The following is a 17,480-nucleotide window of genomic DNA, read 5'->3' as shown; positions in this document are numbered from 1 at the left end:
GCGAGAATAATTGCTTTTTAAGAAACGTAAGCGTACGCTTTGCCGTAAAGTAAACAAGTTGCAATTGTGCGGATTTTAATACAAAAGATTCGGGCGAATGTCTTCAAATATCTTATTTTGTGCGGTTTAAATAATATAAATAATTTATTTTTAATTTAAATAATTTTTGAAAATATTTTTCTCCGTAAATTCCTTTTTTTCCCTATATACGGCCCATATTTATATTATCACACTCGATCCTATTCATCCATTCCCCGAGGTGTATTCACTCGGTTAAGAGAGAGAGGGGGGAGAAAAAAGCATAGAAGCACGCGATCGCGTTAAAATTGTATTTTTCTATTTTTCGAATGAGCGTTGTGAAGTATTAAAAGGAGAAAAATTAATCCGAAGCGTATTTTGCAGCGCAATTCTAACCACGTGACCCTGACATGCTACAGAAGTGGAATGCCCTTCAGATTGTCCTTGTTACCAAGGTAACGGATATGCTACACGTGCGATTCTTAATTCCACTCGGGCTGAATGGCTTTAGTAGAATTCGTTTGTTAGAAAGGGGAGAGAGAGAGAGAAAGAGAAAGGGGGAGTAATAATAAACCCGCCGCTAAAAAAAAAATGAGATTAGAAAAGGTCTTTTATGTTTGTGCAGTGGGAAAGTCGGTTATTAAAATCATTTACGAATGACTTACGATTAAGCTAAAGGTGAAGTGGCGAAGAATTATCCTGGAAGATGGCGACTGAGGTGTGTTGCCCGCGTGACGTCGCGACTCAAACTGAGAAAGGCAAGATCGGTCGGCTGCTAGATAATTCGTATTGATTACGAGATCACGCCTATCGGAAATTCGTCTGCTGTCGCAAGTAACGCGGTTCGGTGTGCTTCTTACGCGTTGGTGTGTTTGGAGTGGTCGGGTGGCCCGTGACAGTGCCACGACACGTCGAGGGGCTAGTCGCGCTCGAGCGTTAGGCGCTGTTGTGTTGGAAATGGAATGTAAAAATAGAGCGGAGAGTTGTGTCGAGCGTCGAGGACAAAGGTAACAGCAGACGAACAAAAACGCCCTGTGACGCACACTGATCATGCTCGGTAGCGCCTGCCACGTGCGCACATGTCAGTGCGCAGTCCCTACTGTGTCAACATGGCGGCTAGGTACGGGTTCTGCCACAGATTGTCCACTCCCAGCCTCTAACTACGCCCAAAAATCCAATCACCGATCGTTAAAATCCATCTACGGTAAAGCAAGGAGTGTCAGAGAACCGTTCGATGCATTTTGATTGCCATTAAAACGCGCAAATCATGGAAAACATGGGTGAGCTGGGAGACCAACAAATCAGCGAGCCAGGCAGTGTCAGCGAGCCAGTGGTGGTGGAGAACGTAGAGCCAGTCGACAGTGTGGAGAGTGTAGAGACGGTAGAACCAGCAGACTTACTTCCAACGCACGATTTGGACACAGACATAGAACGTTCGGACAGTGCGGGGGAAGACGTCAACGTGTCATCTACCATGATAGATACCACCGACTTCAGATCCTTAACGGAGCCGAGCTATCAAAGCTTGAACGGAAGGATGTCTCCTGGGTTTACGACAGCGAGTAGTTATGCTACGTTGACGCCACTTCAACCTTTGCCTCCCATATCTACCATGTCGGACAAATTCAGTCATTATGGGCATCATGGAAGTAACGTGAGTGGAAGTTTTACTCTGATGCAGAATACGCCTCTAGGCATGGGTATGAATAGTTATCAGTATGACAAACTTGGTAGCATGACCGGTATGAATATGAGTCCTACACTGGGTGCTACACATCATTCGGCTATGATGAGTAGCAACGGTTTGGGAAGTCAACAGACTGGGATACCATCGCCTCCTTATTCACAAAATGGACTTCACTCACCTGAAAAAAGTATGTCTCCTAATGGTTACGACTCCTACGCACACCGTGATCTTTCCAGGGGGCTTGGTTCACCGCAGAGTCCTACTGTTACCTTGCACACCCCCACTTCGATGATGCCGACACTCAACGGTTTGAATGCACCCCATACTCCACCTTCGAGTCATCTTCAGGCACCCGGTTCACCTCCCGCACCTCACGAAATTAAACCGGCGACCACCCTTCACGCATCTATGCCAAGTCTCTCTCTTACCGCCCCCACACCCAGTCCAGCAGGGGTTCCACTAACTCAACCAAGTGCTCCTGTTCAAGCATCGGTTCCAAATCCTATCGCTACGTCGACTACTTCTATCGTCACCGCTACTAACAATAACAACGCTAATAGTAGCAAGAGCGTTTCTCCCGCTTCCAGTTCCAAAAGCAGCACAGCTGATGACGTCGAAGAGATCAACACCAAAGAACTGGCACAGCGGATTAGCGCCGAACTTAAACGTTATAGCATTCCACAAGCTATTTTTGCTCAGAGAGTCCTTTGTAGGTCGCAAGGTACCTTGTCTGATTTGTTAAGGAATCCAAAACCATGGAGCAAGCTGAAGTCTGGACGAGAAACATTCCGGAGAATGTACAAGTGGCTGGAAGAACCAGAATTTCAACGGATGTCTGCTCTCAGATTGGCAGGTGGGTGATCCAACCACGTGGAAATGTTGATTTTTTGATTTATTGATTTCCTGCTAAAAATAAACCTAGAAAAAATAAATATATATAATATACATAATTAATTTTAATGCCACATGTGGAATAATCTTTAAAACTATATTTATTCATCTATCCTCGTAAATAAACAAACGGAATGCTTAATTTCAAACATAACTTCCAACCTATCTCGAAGTACGCTTCCCTGCAAGAGCGCCGATCTCGCAGGAAAAGTCCCATTTACAGGGGCAGAAGCTCTTTCTATTACTCATCCAGTTCAAAACTTATATTTTTTACTAATTTATTCGTGTCAAATAATTAATTTTATCTATTTAAAGAAATTTACATATATTATATTTTAAAATATAAATATCATTCACAATCCTGATTTTATTGGTTAAAATTGGAAGTTGATAGTGATTTCATTTTATCCGGACATTTCGAAAATATCCTGCTGACATTACTAATGATTTCGCTATTGTGATTGGATACGGGAATACAAGTGTAGTAAAAATCTTGTTACAGTTGTGAATGATTCTTTCTCGTTGGTTAACCTCGCCGGTTTCTATCGAGATGAGAAAAACCGACTTCGGTTCCTTTCCTATCGTTTTTGTAAATCGTCGGAGAACGGAATGTGATCCGGAGCGGATAAATAATCATTTTTTTTAAATTCAATTTTCCACGATAGTTTTTGTCTCCGCAGACAGGTGGCAGCACCGATCGAAGGTAAAAATCTGTGCTACATAAATGACCACTGTCGCAATAAGCACCAGCGAATAAAAATTGCGTATAGAGCCTATCTAAGCAGTAATAAATTGAACTAAATCACTTTGGGCTGTAATCTGAGATGCCTCCTGATGAAGGCGAGTCAAGCATTATGCTACTCCTCTATTCCCCTCTCTCTCTCTCTCTCTCTCTCTTTCTCCCTCTCCCTCTGTTCAGCCCTAAGGCTTGTACAACCTCTCAGGACGTAGTTGAAAGCTGAGGGGAGGCTGTGCTAACTCAGGCTTTCTTGTCACCCAGACAGGTAAATATATGACTTACTCCTCCTGCACTGATGATTACAAACGTTATCCCGATTCGTAAAGGCACATCTGTCCGATTTCCAAGTTCTGAGAAGCTCTGATGGCTTTACATCTATTCACAGAAGGACAGAACAGTTTTTGGATCTAAACGACAGTCCCTAGGGATGGCTTTTGTTCACACCAACTCTGCAGCAAAGCGTCATCCTCTTCTGCTAGCTGCAAACTCAAAGCTTTACCCATCTCCAAATAAATAACATACCAAATTAATTATACTCGCAACCTCTTTTCTTCCACGCTTGATTTCTATAATTCGTGTCTAAATACACTCCAAAAATCATCCCGGATAAACGTAGAATTATCGTTATAAAATTAATTAAATCTATACTTTTTTTTCTATGCTAGTAATGTTAAAATTACCTACAATTCTCGTAGAATAGTTCGTGGATATTTTTAAGCTATGATTTTCGAGCATTCTTATTCAGGATTATTTTTATTTTATGATAGTCATTCTCGACTATTCTTCTTCTTCTTTTTTTTACTTTTATTCTAATGGGAGTCATTTTCGGGGATCCCTTCTCTAGAAAGAGTCATTTTTTCCAGCATTCTTTCTCCAGAGTCATTTTAGTGGTAGAATTATTTTTATATTCTTACACCACAGCGATAAATCATCCACTCCTTTGTTATAATTATATTCGAATATTCTGTGATGATCTGGATACAGAAATAAACGTTTAATATCATTAACATTTAGGAATATTTACATATAATCCTTTGTATATATATATATGTTTTTTTTCGTTCTCTTCGAGTATTTACAGTTAGAAAACTTTCAGCTAGGTAAAGATAATTAACAGTATAAAAATATTATTTATTAAATTACAAGGGAGCTATCTAAATATTCTGTAAACAGTTATTCGCTACGGTAAGTAAAGCGCATGCTCTTAGCAACATCTGATCAGGCTTTTCCCAAATTTCAACAACTAGAGGGGTGGTGGAATAAAAGCAGAGAAACTAGGCGAAAGCAATAGCCATACAACATACTGTAAATAGGGTAATGAACAGAATAGTTTATGAACTCCCGTGTGTTGGGAATACCTAACAAATTTTGTGGAACGTCCTCTAATTTTTTCTTTATTTATTTTTTTTTACTTGCTCTTCTTACCTTTTTCTTTCTCTAACGGTAATTAACGGTGTTTAGTATACATATATATATTTGTGTGTACGTAAAAAATATTCGTTTAAAAGATTTTTTCGTATTTATAAAGGAAAAATCTGATGAAATTTGTAATAATTTTCTTTTCTAACGTTGGATAATTGTAAAATTAATTGGTTTGAAGATGTATAAAATCTTGTTAGCTGCTTGTTTTAAGTGACGTTTAAATGTGGGATTGTAGTTTAGTTAAAGAGAAATGTGTTTTTATAATTAGATATATGTTAATGTTTTTAAGTGTATTTAATTGTTATCCTTATCATCATCATCATCATCATTATCAGTATTCGAAATATTTAACTCCGGATAAAAATATTTTTAAAAAGAGCGATTTAAAAATTCAGAACTGTGCCAACTCGAGATGAATAATAAGTTAGATGTTTGAATTTTTATTTTTATTTTTTTATTTCTATAATAATAATTATTATTATTATTATTTTAGGCTTCTGTTGTGTGCTTGAATTCTTTCTTTTCTCTTCTTTTTTTTTATGTAATAAAAGCTTATATTCATTATCACTCGTCCTTTTATGAATTGAAATTTATATAAATTTATTTTTTTAATTCTATTTATATGAAACGAATATGTTAATTATCTCTAATTATCAATATTTGTTTATTTAAAATAATCTTAGGTTTTGTATTTCACTTAATATATTTATGTCAACATGTAGTTTGTTTGTATTTTCTACTTTTCTGTAATTTATATTTTTATAAACATGTTTATCTTATTTAATTATCAATTCCCTTTAACATTTACAATATACTAAAACTATTAAATTCTAAGATTTAAAATAATTTTCGTTTAATTAAATAGATTTTTCTCTCTCTTTTTTTTTAATTTATAAATATATACGTCTTGTTCTTGCTTCTTCTATATTTATTTATTTTTTGTACCTTAACGTATATATTTATTTATTTCATTTTTTCCTTTCTGCTGTCATCATCATCTTTCTATATATTGTTCCACGTGCGTATTTTTCATCATTTCTATAAAAGTATCTTTACCTCATCCCGCTTATCCTTTTTTTTTTTTTTTCGAATGATGCTCTTCTCCATTAAAATTTCATAAACTTCAGAATATTTATAAATATTTTTTTAATATTAATTAATATATAATTACCTTTAATATTAATTAAAATTAAGGTGTTTTTGTTACTTTATTAATTTATGGTATTTTTGTGTTGTTTTTAATTAAATAATAATAGATAAATAAGTAAAAATTGTTTTTAATTTATCTAAATTAATTGAAATTATTTATTGTATAATTTGTTTTTATTTTTATGTTATTATTATTTATTATTATTATTATTAATTTTTTTCTTATTTCAGCTCGAATTTCTTTCTTATTTCTTCGAGTATCATCTTCAATTTATTTACTTATTATTTTATTCATTTATATAAAAGAGAGAATAACTAAAGAAACATTTTATGTATATATAAATAATAAATAAAGATTATTATTTATTTTAAATTTTTTTTAAAAGTTTTGTTGTGATTTTTATTATTTTATTCATTTATTTATTACTTTTCTTTTAAAGTAAATTTTGTTTTCTTCTTGGTTACCTTAATACTTCTATATTTTTTTAAAAAATATATTTATATATATATATATAAGTAAAAAAATGATTGTTTTTAATACGAATATCATTAAATAATTATAAAATATTTTCATTTTATTCCGGCTGTTGTTTTCCTTGGAGTTATTAAAGGGCTTTAGGGAAAAAATTCTTAGATATGGTTTGCCTTAAGGATGTTGCCCACATTACTTTTATATATTGAAGTTTTATAAAATTGACCATTATTAAAATGACAAAGCTATGTTATTAAAAACTTACAAAATAATTCATTCTCTTCGCAATTAGTCTCTCTCTCCCTCTTCTAGTAATGTTAAAAAAGTACATATAAAAGACTAATCGATTTAATAAAGAAAAAGTAGGGGGGAGAAAAGGGAAACTGTTTAAAAATCTGGGGAAGAAAACCAATTCTTTAATCAATGTCATCCGTTTGGTTAGATTTCATTTCGTTACAATAAAATTTCAACAAATCAAACTTTGAATACGAGAAAAAATAACTTAACAAAAAAACAATTTTCTATACAAGCGTAAGTAGATGCAATGTTCTGCTTTTTGTGTTTTTTTTTCCCTTCCTTCTTTCTTTGGTGTCAGTCAGGAAAGGCAAGTTTTCAAACTAAATCAGACGTGTCTATCCGAGAGGAAGCATTTTACACAGTTTTAATGCAGGGAAAATATCAGAAAAAGTAACACACATATACTGTATACAAAGAAAAATTTTTAAAACGTTTGACGTTTTTTTTCTTTATTTTTTAAAGCAACAGCAAAAAGATGCTGAATAACAGAAAACTGTTGTAAAACGCCTTGACTGGAAACCGTTAAAAATTCAAACTTACATTTTTGGGAAGTGTTAATAAAAATTTTGATTATTTTCTGTAATTTTGTGTGTATAATTTTATTCGTATTGTATGGATGTTGTATGTATGCGTATGTGTTTATTACACACACACATATATATATATTATAGATAATAAAAATAACAGAAAAAAGGACATCATCTTTGGTATATTTACCCAACTAATGTGAGTAAACGTGTCATTGTCAAATTGGGAGGAATCCAATTTCTTCATAGTCGATCGTCAGGAAAACGTGCATTTTTAGAAGAAAACTGTTCGGATTTCTCCACAGAAATCTCCTCTTTTTTTTCCTCTTCCCTCCTGCGAAAGGAAATAATATAAAAATCAGTTTTAATTTTTTATATCAACGTGATACAAATAACAACAGAAAAATTTCTTTGCATTGATAACTTAAGTGGATTTCGTTTAAACGGGACAAAATAGTAAATATTGAAAAAGAAATACGATACTTTTTATTATTAAAATATAATTTTATATAATTAATTTTTATTATTAAAATAAAAAGAAAAAGAAAAAATATATATAATAAGATAAATTTAGAAGTCGTAATTTTTGTTCTTTTTCTGAATTTATCATTAATTTTTATTTTTAAATTATTTTCGAATTTAATCTGATTTTCAAAAGTAGTGTGTGTGTGAGTGTTTACTTTTTTTTCTTTCCCACTCTTCCTCTTCCAAAATAAACTATGATTTTTATTCAAAGAGAAGGAGGAATCGCGAAACTAAATCCATTAAAAACAGAAGTTACAATTAATGTGACGACATGTGCCAGTTTATAGGTAGAGTTTACGACTCTGTGTAAAAGATTAATTAAGCCACTAGTTCCAGATTAATGAAAAGGAATATGTAGACTTGCCGGAACTTATTGTTGTCTGTAGTTTAGCCTCTAGCACTGGCATGGTGAATAGAACCCATCCCAACAATGAGTAGTAGGCAGATGACGCTATCCACCGACATACGACTATTTATTCGTTGACAGTTGGAAGTGAAGATGCTACTGAAACTTTTTAATGGCATCCGAAAAGGTTTAGAAAACTTTAAGTTATATAAATATAAATAAAACCGCGTTCCAATTTAGTTAAAGATCCTGGAAATTCAAACAACCGTACACTTAATCATTATTAAACCAAATGAAGTTGCATTGTGTATTCTCGCTTGTTTGCCTTTGTAATAGGAGCCAAGAATGTGCAAAATGCAATTCCATTTTAGTGTAGCGGTATGAAAATGTTTCTTGTAAAAGACGAGTCTAAATATATATCAACGTGTCAAAAATTTGTACACGATTTAGTTTTCTGCACTCTCACTTCAACCAGACATACACACGAAAGAAAAAAAGGTAAATAAAATCATATAAAACTTCGAAGTTATGTTCTAAAAAACTCAATTCATCAATCCACAAATTAATAAAAACAAAATTAAAAGGTTTTAGATCATCCTCCTCAGCTATAATAATATAATTTCTCTACTTCAAAGTAGTGAATATACTTAATAATGTAATATAATTATAATTATATTTCAAAATTATGTTCTTTAAAAGCTCAATTTATCAATTAATAAAAAAATAAAATTAAAATGTTTTAGACTTTTCCTCCGGTTATAATAACATAACGTGTATAAGTCGTATTACGTTGCATTATTTTGTATTATGTAAAAAAGGAAAGCAATTCGAATCAAAGGCAATTCTCATTACTTTAACTAAAGAAAGAAATAAGAACATTATTTCTTTCATAGCATTATTGGTTATTTACTCTCGATAATCCAAAAATCTACTAGTAGTAAATAGGCTTCAAAAAGAAATATGAAAAATAAAATAACTTTGACATATAATGCTACTATCGTCGAATGGCGTTGCTTTCTTTGAAGAGATTAATGGTAATGTAGTATAAAAGGGAAATGACATGACTCTGTTTGAATTTAGAAGGATGACTGTAAATAATACTTCTGAATATTATAAAGAAATATACTCCGCTGATGGAATATCGTCCGACATTATATTTCGCTTCCACTATAATAGATGTATGCTATAATGGATTAATTGCGTTCTATGTACCGCATTTGTAAAAAAAGAATTCGTGGTTCTACTTTAAAAATATCGTTCCATGAATTTAAGTAAAGTTGTATTTCTTATCGGATGTTATACCTCTAATCATTTTCTTTGTGGTGTACGGAAAGGGGGAAAGTTAAATATGGCTGCGAATACGATTTCTTCGTTTCTAATCATACCGAAAATGCTCTATTAAAAAGAATATATAAAGAAATAAACAATGAATTTGTGATGAAGACGATGTATTCTGGCGTCTAGAAAATTGAATCGGGTGCAACGAGGCATTTACAGATGCCATCTTTAAAATCTGATAAGTTATCATTGAGCAGATTGGATGTAAGCTCGAATTTAATATTTTAATCGCCGTTATGCGCGCTTAATTGGAAAAGTATCACGTGATTACTAAGTAAGCATTATCGATATTTTAATTGCCACGATTTATGTGTTAATTTAATATGTATAAAGCGAATTAAATGTTTAAGTGGCTTGTTAATGTTTAAAATTGAAAGTAAGGTGTTGCCTTACTTATCTCCACAAAACCGGCCGGTTATTTTGCTATCGTCTCTGAATATTTAACGTTGATTAAGCGCCGGACCTAACAATTCTAAATATTTAAAATGCGTTTATTTAGAAATTTTATTAAGCGTAGATTTTTCCAGTATATTCGCTTCCTTATCAAACGGGCGGATGATTTCCTGAGAAATTCTTATCAGACCTTATTAAAAAAAATAATAATAGTAATAATAACTTTGAAATTTAATTAAACACCCGCCACATAGAACGGTGTCCTAAATGACTAGAGAAAGAGGAAGTTGGAAATCTACAGCACATATTCCTTAACCTTGCACACTCCTCCCCTTAATATCTTCACCATCCTGTTCAATTTACGACATCAATCTATCATTTATAATCCTCAGTTATTACAATCACAACAAACATCTATATACACCTGCTGCAATCATATTAAACTAATCTTTATATTAGTCCCTAATGATGCATAAAAGTAACAAGCGAATAGGGGGGAAGGAAGGTAAGAGTCTAAGCAAAGTGAGATGACAATATATGTTGGGGTGGAAAGAGTTGGGGGAAGGAAAACCAATGAAAAGAAAGGTCTATTTAACGAAATGAGGAGAGGTGGGCGAGGGTGTAGTAAGGATATAAATGGAGTTGAGGGCGTGTCCTTTAACATTCTGTCTAGACTAGCGAACAAGTAGGACGGATGACGTAACAATAGAGTCACAAGCAGCCTTTCTTTGTCAAGATCTTCACAAATGTCATGAAGTCACATTGGTTAAGATTTATCCTCGGGAATAAAAATAAACCCGTAAAGAATCGTTTGTTAATTAATCTTTATTTCTTAAACCAATTTATACTCGTTACTAATATCAATTAATTGTCGAATTATAAACGAATACAATCAGCAAAACTTCACACCCCTCCCTCTCCCGTCTTCCAGCTTTTACCTTTATTAAATTATCTTTACGAAATTCCCTAATTGAAAATAAACACCACAACCGTAAAAAAAAACAAAAAGGATAAGGAAAAAAACAGAAATGCGAATCATTCTACAAATTTTTCCTTAATTATAATTAATTTTTCTCTCTTTCGAAAAGAAAAGAAAAAATAAAATAAAATAATAATAACAACAACAACAATAATAAAATGATGATAATTTTTAAAGATAATCATTAAATGATCTTAACAAATATTTTTTTATACGTCATTAACTGTTGTAAAATTATGTTATTTGATGATGATTATTATTATTGTTATTTTTATTATAATTATTATTAGGAATTTAATTAATGCATAAATGTTTGTAAAAATATAATTTAATTTGAAAAAAAAAAGAAAGGGAAAAATTCTGGTGTAGGCTATTATTAAAAAAAATAAAAATAAGGGGGAAAAATAGGGAAAAAGTTTCATTTAAGAAAAAGCATACATTCTCCTGATTTTTTATTATTATTATTATTATACTTTTTTGTTTTTTCCTATTTTTTTTCTTTTAGAAAATACAAACTTCAAATAAAAGTGATCATTATCTAAATGTACAGAAAGAGCCATTGTTAGATCAAATATATAAATCTGAGTCATGCCTTTATTTATATTTCTTCCTGAAAGTTTATAAGTATATATATTATTGTTATAAAGGAAAAAATAATAATAATATAAAGAAAATATATACGTTAATAAATTTTAAACCCAATAAAATTAATTTAAATTTTATTAATGTATACTATAACAGGTTAACTATAATTATACTTAGTTTATTAAAGGTATAATAAATTTTTAATTAAATACATTTGATGTAGATTGCATTTGTTAGTCGTTAGTCGAAACAATCGGTCGGTGTTATCTATTAATTATCGTTTTATAAGTGTGTTTTATTGTTTATCGGATTAGTAATCTTATCGGATTTTCGAGTGTTTTGTAATTTTTTTTAATATTGCTTTTTTTTAATTTTCTGTGTAAAAAATTTAAATTTTTTATTGTTAAAATAAGGTGAAAGTTATTCTTTTTTCACGTGTTTCAAATAAATAATAATTATTCTAGAATATCCTTTGTTTTCAAATGCTTGTTTCTGGTGTGTGAATAATAAGATTTTCTAGATATATGCTTTATGTATAAAGATTACATACACTCGATTGAATTTGGGAAAACAATGTAAGTATCTCCTTAATATACGTTTCAACATTGTTTTCCCAATGTTTGTTTCAAGCGTATAGAAAACTGAGATCACTTTCTGCTTACATGTTTCATGTGTAATGATTTGAGACGTCTTTTTCCGAATGTTTGGCTCACCAGTCAGTTGTATAAGTTATAATGTTTACACGTGAAACACACATCAATGAAACCGTACATATTTTTCTTGGTACAGTAAATGTTTCATGTGTAAATATTAAAACATTGTTTTCTAGATATTTGCTTCGGTTTTATGGGTAACAGGCATTATTTTCTGTGTTACATGTTTAGAGATTAAATGCGTTTGTTTCAAGTATATAAGTCGTAATCTTACTACATGAACATGTTTCACGTATAAAGATCAAAGACATCGTTATTTAAATGTCTGTTTCTAGTGTAAAACTCGAAAATAATATACAATTTACTATCGAAAAACTCGAAACAAACATAACGAACAAGTTTCTATCGTATTATTTATTGTTAAATAAGTATAATAGACTGGGATTTAAGTATAATTGACATTATTTTCTATTAATAAAGATTACAAAGACGGTTTTGCAAATATGTGTTTTAGATAAATGAATATGTAAACCATAAGTTAAATTAGAAAATAACATAAAGCAACTTAACTATGTTACATTAAATTAGATAAAAGATATTAATATAACTAGCGGAGAAACATTAATATGACTAAAATCATGTTAAGTAAAGTGCATTAAATTATCTCTAAGGTAAAGGTAAACTATCTTAAAATTAAATTTTTCTTACAAGCATTTCGCTTTCATAAATTTTACCAATATTTTTTGTTTCGTACTTTCATCTGAAGATTATTTATTTAAAAAATAAATAAAGTGTTTGGTAGAGTGTTTAATATTTAAATTGTAATTAATCGAGTGATTTAAACAGATTTCACAGCTTTTAACAAGGTTTATCAAAACAGATTTTTACATTTAAATTTATTCCCAGTAAGGTACCTTTTTTAGAGCATGGTTTTCAACGTTTACACGCGTTATGTATATATATATATATATGTGTGTGTGTGTGTGTGTGTGTAAGGAGTTTTAAAGATTGGAAAGGTCGAGGAAAGTTGTTCAGATGGTTTTCAATGTTTATTCTCATGCCTAAAATTCTATGGTGAGAAGAGAAAAATAAATTTTCCACCATTCCAAAGATTGGGTGTTAAGGTGTACGCTTCGATATATTTACTAAGTTTATCGACAGTCGAGCTGTGTGTTACTTGGATATTATCTACTGTTAACGCTTGATTTACGTTTTGTAAGTTAAAATATTAAATTTATCTCGTAATTTAAAGTATTTATAAATTGTATATAATAATATAAACATTTTTATTTAATACGGAATTCATTTTCTACGGAGGAAAATAATAGAAATCCGACAATCTGAAAAGTATTGGGGTGCAATTTTTAATCATATTTTAATTTAAAAATCACGTAACTTCCGGTCCAGATCGGAAGCTCGCATATAGAGAATTGGGGTCTCTGGTACCCAAGATTTCCATATACCATTCTCGAGATTAAGGACGGACGGACGGACGGACGGAACGACAGTGGGAATCTGTCTGCGATTTGAAAATTGCTGCCCAATTAGATATTATTTATGGTTATTTTTCGCTATTCGAGTTTGAAAATCGGGCATTTATCAGTTATATTTAATAAATTAAACGTTTATTCTATACAGAATTAATTTTTTGTGAAGGAAAAATTGGAATATATTCCGATATGGAAGTGTGTTAAGTATGAATTATATTATTTAAAGAAAAATTAGCTTAAAAAACACAATAAATTTATATTTCGTTTACGATGATTATTTTTCGTAATTTAACTTCGAAATTAATAATTTTATTTAATTAAAAATAATAATTATTATGTAGAGGTTAAATGTTTAGTTGAAGATAGAAGATTGGAGGAGTGTCAAGAATACGTTTCAATATATTCTTTATGAATATTGTGTTAATTAGCTTCTTGATAACAAGTCATTAAACTGTCTCCAGTTTCTGATGATTTTTCGAATAATTTTCATATAAAAATGCGCGTATACGTGTTATATTTAATAACCTAAACGTTTATTTGATATAAAATAAAAAAATAATTTATGGAAATAAAACAAAATAAACTATTATAAAAGGAATATTTTTTCCCCAAGATATTATTGTTTCACGTACTGTAAAGTTAAATATATAAATATAAAACTGACACTAATAATTGCTACCTTTACCTCTTTGTAAGACTTCAGATTGATTCGGGAGATATTAAAGGGGTTGAGGCCTTATCTCCCGAACCAAAAGTCAGATTTTCCTGAAAACTTCTAGAAGCATTTCTCCCTAAAACTCAAATCTCCCTGCAAAATTTCAGAAATTTTCGACAAAAGGCACAGGAGTTATTAAGCTTCAAATGGGTGAAAAAATCGTGTCTCCCATAGAAAATCATCCATACATACAGGGAAAAATCCCCAAGTTTTTGCATTTCTCGACGTTTCAAGGTCCCCCGAGTCAAAAAATGTGAAAATCTTGGGCGTCATTTTTGATCCATCCCTCTGTTATATACTACAGTATATAACAGCCGGGAAAGTAATGTTTGATTATAAATTATAAATACATATTTAGTAATATAGATACGTTGTTTTTGAATAGTGTATTATAAATTAGAATACTTAAACAAAAAAACATAAAGTTTTCGAGTTTAAAAAACTTATTACGATATATTTTTTTAATAATTTAAGTTTGAAAATTATGCATTTATAAGTAACATTTAATCACCTAAACATTAGAATAAAGTTTTTGTAGGGGGAAAAACAAGAAAACATAAGTTAAACTGTTCTTATTTCTTTAAATTATACGATCGAAAATCTGTTAGAGGAGCATCTGCTACATGTTTAAATATATAATGAATTGCTTTCTTAATCAAAGCAATTCGACCATGTTCAATATTGCTGTTTTTCTTTCTTTCCCTATAGGATAGGGAAAAAGAAGACATTCGTTTTCCCTAAAAGAATTGTTTCATATATAGAAAAAGATATATTCCTTTTCCCCTATTCTCTAGTGAAAAAATAAATATTTTCCCTATAGGGCGGGGAAAAAAGGAATAATTTCCGTATGTGGTAGGGAAAAGGTAATATTTTCCCTATAGAGTGGGGGGAAAAAACATTTTTCCTGTAGGACAGAGAAAAAAAGGAATAATTTCCGTAAGGGTAGGGAAAGGGGAATATTTTCCCTACAGGATAGGGAAAAAATATTCAGATTCTTCCCGGATATAGCCTATGTTATAAGGCTACATACAGGAAGAATCTGAATCTTTCTCTTATTTTATTTGATCTATTTTTTGGAAAATAAAATAAAGAAAACTGTGGAAGGTAGTTTATTCTCTTTATTGCAGTAATTGCCAACGATTCCTTTCAGATACATTAAATTATATACGATTCGATAAGAATAAATATCGCTAGAGGAAAGTGCGTAAGGCTTTATATGTAACAATAAACGTTCCGTGCAGAAGTTGAAAACATCTGTAATGGGTTTGCAGCGAGTTTCGGGTCAAAATGATATCTGATGAATTTAACATCATATCTGATAATCGTTTAACATAATATTTCAATTTAAATTGCAAATGCAAAAGTAGTTTTAAAAATGAATAGCTAAACTATTCTCATTTTGTAAATATGCAGGAGGGAAAAAGAAGTAAAGAAGCGGAGGGGGAAAGAAAAAAAAAAAAAAAAAAATATATATATATATATATATAGAATAAATTTTCTATATCTTTATAATGAAATTAAAAAGATTTTCCTATATTTTCTTGATGGTTTGATGGGTTGACGAACGTTTTAATTATTATTAATCGCGTGTACTGTCGTTGTCATGTGCTATCTGTTAATGGGAGAATGAGTAGGGGTGGATTCAGTCTTGTTGTGTCCCTACGCTGTGTGTTTAGTGGAGTGAGGATCTAAGCTGTAGTTTGTTTTGCTCGTCTGCAAATCCGGCTTGAGTTAAAGTCATTACATTCGAGTTGATAACGTTACTTTGGGGATCTAAAAAATATCTAGAGTACATTTTCTGTATCTTTTTAATGAAATTAGGGAAAATTTTCTATATTTTCTCGACGGTTTGATGATTTGACGAACGTTTTAATTATCATTAATCGTGCGCGCTGTCTTTGTCGTGTGCTTTCTGTTAAACGGGAGAGTGAGTAAAATCAGAGCAGGATTCAGCCTTGTTGCGGCTTTATGCTACACATAAGAGGGCCTTCATCCTCACACAAACGGTAATAATTAAGGCCCTACTCTGTCGTTTGTTTAGTTTACATATTTAAACCGGCTCTGATTATGCATCGAATTCATATTGAAGTGTTACTTCATACGATATAAGAATAATTTTTTATATCTATTACGAGATTAAGATTTTTCTGTACATTTGATAATTTGACGAACGTTTTAATTATCATTAATCGTGTATAATGTCGTTGTCGTGTGCATTCTGTTAAACGGGAAAATGAGTAGAATGTGCATCAAATTCCAATTGATAAGGTGATATTGTTTAATTTTATCATTAGCCTCGCTTATAAAAGGATATTCCTAACAATCGCGCTTGTTTGTTAATATTTTTTTCGCTTCTCTTTTTATAAAGTAGGACGTGTAACTTAAAATATATTAAAGTGCTTTATGCGGTATATTGCATGTAACGTGATCTATTGCAAAATTAAAAATATATATAAATAAGGAGGGGGGAAAAGGCATTAATAGAATCCCCATGGTAAACTTTAAAAACACGAACGTTCTAATTTCCCAAATGGAAAGCGGGTCGACTTTTTAATTTTGAAATCTTGATACGGAATATGTTTATAAAGTAGCGTGTAAAATTACGTTTGTATCATCGTAACCTATTTAAAATTCGATAATTGTTTAAATTTTTTAAGCCTTTTTTTTTGTGCTTAGAAATGTAGACTTTGCATGCGATCGATAAGAGAGTATCGAGTGACGAACAGGTGTCTCTAAAGGTATCAATGTATATATTCATTATTATTTTAAAAAATAAATTTATATAGATTTTTAGGGAATCGGATTAAAGTTAGACTGTTCCAATCGTTGGACATTGCCTTATCTGTTCTGGAACTGGCCGTGGCAATTGCACTTTACTCAATTGTCAACTGTCTCATCGCCATTAGTAAGGTGATGTACAATGTTTCTCACTTCTGTAAACTGATAGTGTAGAACCCGGACACTACTCAATCACACTGATGTCATGATCAAAACCTGTTATACATATATATATCGTCGAGAACTAAATATAAATCTAAGATATTTGATGCTCTTTTATTTTTGTTTTTCCTTTATAAATAAGAGAAAAATGTATTGTTCTATAATTAAATTTTAAGTCGATTTAAAATAGGGCTTATCGCAATTTACAATAATTCTGTCAACGTGATAATTTAATAAGTTTGTTTCTTCTTCTCTACAGTTAAAAATCATAAGAAAAATCACTGTCTAATGCTGGCAGATAAGCGAGTGGCGTG

The 17,480-nt window shown here is 31.1% G+C and overlaps 1 protein-coding gene across 1 annotated transcript in view; it reads left to right on the top strand.

The window, feature by feature from the left end:
* The first annotated feature begins 243 nt into the window (after positions 1–243).
* Positions 244–17,480, top strand: part of LOC136981898 (hepatocyte nuclear factor 6-like) — a 76,421-nt gene continuing 59,184 nt past the window's right edge. Inside the window, 1 exon segment of the mRNA XM_067278281.1 lies at positions 244–2,558. Coding sequence (XP_067134382.1) covers positions 1,286–2,558 — 1,273 coding nt within the window. The 5' untranslated portion in view covers positions 244–1,285.

The sequence above is a fragment of the Centruroides vittatus genome, unplaced genomic scaffold, assembly GCF_030686945.1.
Source record: "Centruroides vittatus isolate TY-2023 unplaced genomic scaffold, ASM3068694v2 contig_799, whole genome shotgun sequence".
Lineage (NCBI taxonomy): Eukaryota > Metazoa > Arthropoda > Arachnida > Scorpiones > Buthidae > Centruroides > Centruroides vittatus.
The sequence above is the reverse complement of the archived record's forward strand: the minus strand, read 5'-3'. Positions and strand labels throughout refer to the sequence as shown.